Below are 8,950 nucleotides of genomic sequence, written 5' to 3' on the forward strand. Positions count from 1 at the left end.
TCCATAGGAAGGTGCTGCATGTCAGTCATGTCCTCTATTTGACAAGTCCCAGTCCTTGGCTCTGTGCCTCCTCTAGGAGCTCACTCTTAACTTTATCCTCTGGAGGGTGACCAAGGGAAATGCAATAGAAAGCAGGAGTTCGGATCTTTCTAGTTGAGGCTAAAATGTGTAGACTATAAGCCTTCACACTCCTGTTTTTTAAAAAAGGAAAAGCATCCTGCTGTGTAGCACAGGGGAACTTTATCTAGTCACTTGTGATGGAGCGTGATGGAGGATAATGTGAGAAAAAGAATGTATGTTTATGGATGACTGGGTTACTTTGCGGAGCAGCAGAAATTGACAAAACATCGTAAGTCAACTATAATAAAAAAAATTTTAAATAGAAGCAAGTGGAATGTGTTAAAGGGGAAAATGGAAGAGGAGAGGAAAACTATAAAAGTGAAAAGCAAGTAAATGAAAAAGAGAAAGAGGAAATCAGAAAGAGAAAGCATTTATTAGTCAGCCTCCCCTTCCATAGCCTCCCCCAGAAATGGTCCTTCAGGACAGTAGGCTGCTTGTTTTTCTCTTTCCCCCTTCCAAGAAGCCAAAGCCTGGAGGAGAGCATGGGGTATATGTTTCCTGCCCTTAAGACCTGGTGTGAGGGAGTTCTCACTATGGTGCAGTGGATTAGGATGTTGTCACTGCTGTGACTGGGATAAGGCCTGGTGTGAGGATTACATGGGTAAGATCTAGGGGACCTCATTACTGCTAAGCACCCCCAGACTAACAGCTATTACCTTTATCAGGAGCTTTGTATCATTGTGTTCTTTTAGGGGTGTCTACAAATCAGAATAGAAAATTAATTGACTAATTTCATTTTTTAATCATTGGGCGTGTATGGAGCTTCTTTGACATAAATGATTTAAGTATGTACTTAATTAGTTTTCTGAAATATGAAAACTTGCAGAAAAATACAAAGAGGATCACTTTGTAGTCTTAGGGTTCATTCTGTTTAGGACAAATATGGGCATTTTGTCATAGTTTTTATCTTCCTTGCAGCTTCATTTTTAATGGCTCCCTATTTCTTCATGTAAGGTTACTGTCCTGTACTTAATAAAATGCATTTATTGAGTACCACGGGTTTTGACCTTATAAACACACCAGCAGCAGCAGGAGCCCTCTCACAGCAGCAGATTCCTGTGATTTCACTACGCAGTGCCCTAAAACATCTGAACAGTATTGGGGAAACATTCTGTGGCCTCAGCTGCTTCCTGTCATTCATTCAATGCTCATGGGGAGGGAGTATGCTATGCAGTGCAATGGTGCCAGTCTTATCATAAGATTCTAGGACCTTAGCTGTGGTCGTTTTCTGGAGCAGTGAGTGACTGCCGCAACCACAACAGCTTTGTCTAAATGCTTTGTTTTCTTTTCAAGCCCATCGCTGAAGCACCATTCAAGTTTGACATGGAATTGGATGACTTGCCCAAGGAAAAGCTCAAAGAGCTCATTTTTGAAGAGACCGCTCGATTCCAGCCAGGATACAGATCTTAAATTTGTCAGGTATCTGGAGCCTTAACCAATAATAAATTCTAGCAAAAGAGATAGGATAAATTAAATGTCATTAGTAAGAAAGAAGGGTTTCCACAGGCCTGTGTGAGCTTCATGAGCTTAGAAGTGGTAGACAGTTCAGTGGTGTTGGTTTTTTTAAAAAGTGTTCCAAAAAAGGAAATGCAGATTTTGATTTTAGAGAATACTTGGAAGCAAGAGAGAATGGGGCTTGTGTTAGAACTCTGTAAGAATGAGCACTGAGGAGTTCCTGTTGTGGCTCAGTGGTTAACGAATCCAACTAGGAACCATGAGGTTGCGGGTTCGATCCCTGGCCTTGCTCAGTGGGTTAACAGTCTGGCGTTGCCGTGAGCTGTGGTGTAGTTTGCAGATACAGCTTGGGTCCCGAGTTGCTGTAGCTCTGGTGTAGGCTGGTGGCTACAGCTCCGATTCGACCCCTAGCCTGGGAAACTCCATATGCCATGGGAGCGGCCCAAGAAATAGCAAAAAAAAAAGAATGAGCACTGAAAGAGAACTATGACCAGGGCTCTACTGGGGAAATGCTTTGGACAGTCAGGCCTGGGGCGAGCCACCAAGCAGTGGTGTCTATACAGACAGGTGACCAAGGGGGCACTGCACTTGTGTTGGAACTTGCCAGTGGAGGGGCGGAGGTTGTTTATGAAAGGTGAATTCTGCAGTGGTGAGCACTAGAGGTTTTTGGCTGGGTCTTTATTCCATTCTCTCCTGCCTGTTCCTTTTTATTTTCATATATTGGCGTCAGATCGAGGGTTGGCCCTGGTTGCCTGTGGGAGCAGCATCCAGGCTTAAGATCAGAAGCTGCTCAGGGTATTTCTGATGGAGGGGGTGCAGTCAGCTAGGAGGCTTAGAGGGCTGGAGAACACAGCGGGGCTTGGGCTACCTGCACATGTGACTGCAGGCAGCCGTGGCTGGCATCCCAAATGAGCAGGTAGGGAGGGTACAGGGGCCCAGCCATAACCAAGGGTGTTAGAAATGGCCGTTGCTGTGTGGGGTCAGGAGCCCAACTTCCACTGGCGCAGGGACCTCAGGGCCTGAAGTCACTGCCACCCTCCAGTGCCCCTGAAACCCAGGGGTGCCCCTCTTGCCACATGTCACTAGAGACAGAAGGAAGGAAACAGGGCCTTTCCTCTCAATGCCTGCCACAGGCAGTCTCACCAGGCAGCCACCAAGGACACCTAGCAGAGTGTGAGGGATGGGCAGGAAGGGGCCAGGAGCAGACATGGCTGGCTCACCTCCCAGAGCCACGGGGCTGGGGCCTATGGGGACAGCCAGTGGAGCTTCAGCAGGAACCTGACATCAGAACTGAATGGGACAGAGGGGCTGGAGAGGAGCTTCCAGCCAGGGGGCTCGGCTTAGGGCTGGTGGGGAGAAGTGTGACTCGGGGGGGCTGGGGAGAGCAGAGTTAAGAAGACCCTAGTTCCCTAAGCCAGCAGTAGGGGTGGTAGGGTGACCCTCAGGCCCTTGTGGCTGATTTTTTTTTCAGCATGTTTTCAGTAATAGGTCTTATGGAAAGTGGCAAGTTTCACTGGACACCCACACCCCACCACCTAGCCCTATGTTAAACACTTTACTATACCTGCTCTGCCTTCTCCCACATCTGCCCTCAATCCAGCTAGTATTGTGAATGTAGAGGAAGGTGGGGCTAGGAGCCTTATTAAACTCTGGGTCAGACTCTTTTATAGACATTTCCTTCTCAAGTCAGCGTGTGCCCCAGGTCAACACTGAGGAAACACGTCATCTGCTTAAGCACTTTGCTCAAGATTTTACAGCGGTGGCAAAACTAGGCAGAGAATCCAGGCCCCTTAGAACTCAGAATTCCTTTTTCTTAAAGTTTCTGTGCAACTGCCTTGAGCTCAGTTTGTTCATGGGAAGGTGGAGGGATTGTGGTTGTGGGTTCACAACCTACAGTGAGGACAGCTCTATGCAATGGGGAGTCTGCAGGTGGAGATGCTGTGACACAGCAGCTGAGGAGGGGGATGGGCCACTGCCTGAGAACATGCATACACAGTCATGGGGGCTTTGACAGAGGCCACCCCAGATGTCCCCTGCTTGCTGATGTCCTTAGCGGAGGCCCTGGGTGGTCATAAAGGATCAAAATATGTTCATTGTATTTTGTTTAAGGGAGTCTGTTTTAGAAATGTTTCCACTGAAAAGATAAGGAGTAAGTGGTCAGCACTTTGTGACAAGCCTCATCCTTACATACCATCCCCTTAATTCCTTCCTCAAGGGGTCGGGCAAGCCTGGAGTGTGCCTGCCTGCCTTCCTCGCCCACACATAGGTGGGCTTTCTCTGGTGGACTGTCTACTAGAGGCACTAACCTCCTGTTTCCCTTTGGTTTCATTGAATTTTCTGCCAGTCACTAGATTTGGCTGCAGTTCAAGACAGCAGACACCTGGGTGGAGGTCATATCCCATCTCCCCACCCCACAGTGGGGCCTCTGTGAGCATCCTTTCTGCCCTGATGCTGTGGCAGATGCCCAATCCCCTGAAAGTGCCTGTGAGGTCAGTGACACCTGCCAGAGGCCACTGCACACCAGGCAGCGTTTCCAAGGGAGGGTCTTCGTCGTTCGCATACCAATGTACTTGGTTGCCCTCCCGCTGTCTCCACGAGGCTGCCTCAGGGGAACCAAGAACGTGGTCTGAGTGCCATGCTTCCACTTCTCCCCGGGGCAGTCCACCCTGATAGACCTGGTGGGAGGTGCTTCTCAGAAGCCTGGTCCATCCGTATGGCCCCAGAGGTCCATGCCCACATCTGAGGACTGCTGGGCTGTAAACAAGTGGAGGGAGTTTGACTTGGAGTCTGATTTCCTTAAGTAAAATAGAGGCATTGGGAGGAGAAGCAGGGCCCACCACCTGCCCTTTCAGAGTCCAGGCCTGCCAACTGCACGCTCCTCTGCCTATGGATGATGCTGGCCTCCCTGGTTATCTAGAGAAGGGGACTTAGAGGAGCTTCCAAGTGTGTTTACAAAGATTCTCAGACTGGTTCCGACTGTGGGTTGGTGAAAGGCATCCTGGGACTCTGTCAACGGCCCAGCTATGAGCCAGTGTGTCTACCCCAAGTGTCGTGGAAACATTCTCTGGGAAACCCTGGGAAGTGGAGGCAAGCCCACCCACCACTGCCAACTGCGCTGTTTCTCTTGCCGCGTGGTTCAGGGGAAGTGGGCTTCTCTGCAGGACGAGTCTTCCTATTCTTTTTCACTTTCCTATTTTCCTGCTGCCGCTGCTGCTATTTTAATGTGGGTCATCCGAGCTCATGGTTTGTCTGTTTCCCAATAGGACACGGGCTCCAAGGACGGGACGTGCTCAGACGTCGGTGTTCTTCCTCCCAGCTCCTGACCCCGGTCCTGTCTCCAGCCCATCTCGGCTTGTCCACCTTGACTCCTTTGAGCCGTTCAGAGGGGCGGTTTCTGATAGTTGTGGCTTTTATGCTTTCAAAGAATTCCTTCAGTCCAGAGAACTGTCCCTGGCAGCCCTGTGTGTGTCACCCCTGGTGGCCTGTGGCAGTATGTACTTCAGTGCACCTACTGCTTACCATTGCTTCAGTCACTAATCGCTTTCTGGTTTGAAAGATGCAGTGGTTCCTCCATCCCACCGCTCTGCTGACCCTGTTCCTCGGGCACTTTAGGGCAGCAGTGACCCCTCTTTGCACTTCTCCTCCCGCCCTGGCCAGGCCCCGGCTGGGCAACCTGCAGCTCGAGCTCTGTCTCAGGGCCCTGAGGGCGCTCATCCGCATCCTTCTCAATCACGTTAATCACTAGCGTGTGTAAGGTATGTGCTCTTGCCCAGCTTTTAGAAAATTCAGTCATTTTTCTAAATAAAAGCAAGAAGTACTGCATCCAGCATTTCCACTTGTACCATTTATAGAGGCATGACACTTGCCAAAATATGTGCAGTCCTGGGTGTTTGCAAAGCTTATGCAAAAAAGATTCAAAGTGGCAGCTCCTCTCAGGATTTCATGAGAGGTGATGGGGTCACGTGGGCTGCCCAGGGTCATGGGCAGTGCTCCACATTGGGGCATGTCCACCCTGGAGCTGCTCACGCATACCTGGTTCACCATGACCACACTCAATGCCTGAGGGCTTAGCGGAGAGGAACACTGCGTCTTTAAATGAGAAAGTGTACACTTCCTTCCTTCCTACAGCATGTCCGCATCTCAAGGTCCTTTCAGCCTCCGAGCCCTTATGAGCTCGTGCCGTGAAGCGCTGTTCTGTCAGGTGCTCTAATGTCTGATGCTGCAGGGCTGAGGCCGGCAGGAGACGCTAGCGCTAGGTCGTGTGTGGAGCCCTCGCCCATCCCTCCCTATCTCTAACTGCCGCTCCTGCCACTGCACCCTGTGGCCTTGACTCGGTGTTCTGTCCCAGTGCGGTGCCTCCTCTGACCCCCACTGCTCTGGTGAGAAACCTGCCTTGTTGAGTAACCACTGTACCCTCGCATGACTGTTACAGCTTTCTGTGCGGAGATGACTGTCCAAGTGCCACATCCCATGATTGAGTTGTGTTCCACGGAAAATGCTATCCAGCAGACCACTTAGGAAAAATAATCCTATTTTTAGCTTTTCATTTCTCAGCTGTCCTTTTTTTCTTGTTTGATTTTTGACAGCAGTGGAGAATGGGTTATATAAAGACTGCCTGCTAATATGAACAGACATGCACTTGTAATTCATGAAAATAAATGTACATCTTCTATCTTCATTTCATGTTAAGATTCAGTGTTGATTTCCTCTGGATCAGCGTGTCCGAATGGACAGTCAGAAAGACTAATGGGCCTCACCTTCCCACTCAGGCACTGCCCGACCACTTTGGTTTACATAAGATGACTTAGAAGGCATTTCTGGGGGGTTCTCTTTTCCTTCTGCACAGCAGAGACTCAGTTCTGACATGTTCCTTTATTCAGCCACAGGTCTCCAGTGTTGTGTCAGACTCTGATGAAGCAGCCCAATCATCTCAGGTTGGGTTCTCTGGTTCATTCTAAAGAGGGCCAGTCTGTATTCCAGGCAACTGCCAGAGGGCTGTGCACACCCCTAGCCCAGCATGCTGATGTGCACACACCCGGGGGCTGACTGGCCCTCAGAAATCAGAACCACACCTCCATGCGCAGAGCTGCTCTCTGAAGGTCCACACGGCATTGAAAAGTTAGAGACTGACTGATCTTTGATATGTTCTAAAAGGAGCATTGACAGTTTTATTTCTCTTGCTTCTTTGTACTTTTAAGTGGAATTTTAGGGTCACTATGAGGTGCAGTCCTCTAACCAGAAAGTCTTGGCTGTGGTTCCTAAAACCTGGGGCCTGTGGGCTCCCCCATGGAGTCAGGCCAGCAGGAAACCACCGACTCTTCTAGAGTTCCTGCAGCCCTCAGTTGTGTGCTTTTACTAACCATGCCCAGTGTGGCTTAACAGGTCAGTGGATTGTCTTAACCAAGGTACCTATGAAAAATCCTGGCTCTTGTGTGTGGTGGACTCATCATTTGGACCTTCTTGCATCACTAAACATGTACATATTAGATCATCTAAAGTCATACTGTGATACCAGATGTCCCCATTATTAGTATGTGCAGATAAGCTCTCAGACTGATGCTCTTTGGTGTCTAAAATGCAACCAGCAAGTTCCTGTCAAAACATTCCAATCCTTTCACTTGTGTGAAGCAAAACTCCTGACCAACCAGGGGCTGATCCTGAGAGCTCAGGATGGCCGTGCAGACACAAGCCTTCCAACCTGGTGGCTAGGTCATTGCGTGTGTGCGGTGCATGACGCCACGTGTGCACACAGCTCCGGCTGCTGCAGGGATAGCCACAGGCAAGGGCAAGGGGGGCGCTCAAGGCTGGGTGGGGGTCTCAGAGTCAGGTGCGCTGCCCACATGCAGACCATTCAGAGGAGACTATTGACCTTAATTTGCTTTTATGTCAATACGGTTTTTAAATTGGTAACTTTTATATAGTACGGTTAACAGTATGTTCATCCACATATACTGCACATGTGCTTTGGGTCCTTCCATAATACTTTTATATTTGTAAATCAATGTTTTGGAGCAATCCCAAGTTTAAGGGAAATATTTTTGTAAATGTAGTGGTTTTGGAAATTCGAACAGTCCTTTTGCTTATGCATTTTAAAGCATCTATGCTTTAAAATTGTCATGCTGACGTCTGAAATATACTCTAGTGCGGACGAGAGGCAGGTACCAGCAGAGTGAATGCATGGTCTCCCCGCTGCAGCCCCAGTGCAGCCTAGGGGTCAAAAGCAACAGGGAGTCCACAGGAGTGCTCTAGGCTCACACCAGGGTTACCTGAAGCTCATTGCCTTTTTCATGCTGTTTATCCATGTAGAGCACTCAAGAAAGTTCTGAAACTGCTTCGTATCTGCTTTGTACTGTTGGTGCCTTCCTGGTATTGTATGTACCCCCAAATTCTGCATAGACTATTTAGTGTAATGGTAAGTGTAAAACAAATGTTAAAGGAAGATTTTATTAAGAATCTGAATGTTTATTCATTATATTGTTACAATTTAACATTTATTTGTGGTTTTGTGATTTGGTTAATCTGTATAAAAATTGTAAGTAGAAAGGTTTATATTTCATCTTAATTCTTTTGATGTTGTAAACGTACTTTCTGAAGAATGGATTATTTGAATGTTTATGGCACCTGACTTGTTAAAAAAAAAAAAACCTACGAAAAAAATTAGAATCATTAAATTGTGTCCGTGTTAACAAAATAACAAAATACTGTGCGTTGTATAGTTTACCTGGAATTTCATTTGTGAAAATATGAAAATCATCTAGTGCTGCTGGTGGTACTAACAGGTGCTTTAAAGTCTCTGGAGTCCTGGTGTCCATCAGGTTCTCCAGAGTGTTCTTTAGCCCTCTGGCCATGGGGGGGAAGAAGGCAGTGCCCACAAGCGTCTCTTCTCGTCTTCCTGGACTTCGGCAACCCGCTGTCAGGCGGGTGGCACCTGCAGCTGCTCTTCAGACCAAGACATCACAGGCATTAGGGGCGTCAGACATTGCTTCTTGTCAGTGTTGGGCACCATGCAGTGGCTGCTTTATAAGAAGTCCTGGCCAAGTCTGGTGGAGGGACAGGAGAGCAGGGGTACATGCTGCCCACACAGTGGAGCAGAGCCCCTTGGAGTCGACGGTGAGCCTCCCTGAATGCTGCACTTGCCTGAGTTCTCTTGAGAGGCAGCAGCCTTTCCACTGTCCCAAGAGGGAGCCCCACGCCTCCTTCAGGGCAACAGCTGATCCCTGCACTGAGATTCTGACAGGTGTGTGTTGTGCTTGCTGTCGTCCCCTTCCTTTAGGGATGGTTAGATCATCCTTGTGTCCCATGAAGGAGTCTGACAGCGCCCCCCCCCCCCCGATTACTTGACTTCAGTCATGGTGTGGACAGCATCTTAGCCTAG

General features: G+C 48.7%; 1 protein-coding gene across 2 annotated transcripts in view; it reads left to right on the plus strand.

Moving 5' to 3' along the window:
- MAPK1 (mitogen-activated protein kinase 1) overlaps positions 1-8,274 on the plus strand; it is an 82,450-nt gene extending 74,176 nt beyond the window's left edge. The window contains exons 8-9 of one of the 2 annotated variants that reach the window (XM_021071922.1): positions 1,414-1,539; positions 6,456-8,274. In XM_021071922.1, the coding sequence (XP_020927581.1) occupies positions 1,414-1,530 (117 nt within the window). In that variant the 3' untranslated portion in view covers positions 1,531-1,539; positions 6,456-8,274. 2 annotated transcript variants of the gene reach the window in all.

Source organism: Sus scrofa, chromosome 14 (assembly GCF_000003025.6).
Source record: "Sus scrofa isolate TJ Tabasco breed Duroc chromosome 14, Sscrofa11.1, whole genome shotgun sequence".
Classification (NCBI taxonomy): domain Eukaryota; kingdom Metazoa; phylum Chordata; class Mammalia; order Artiodactyla; family Suidae; genus Sus; species Sus scrofa.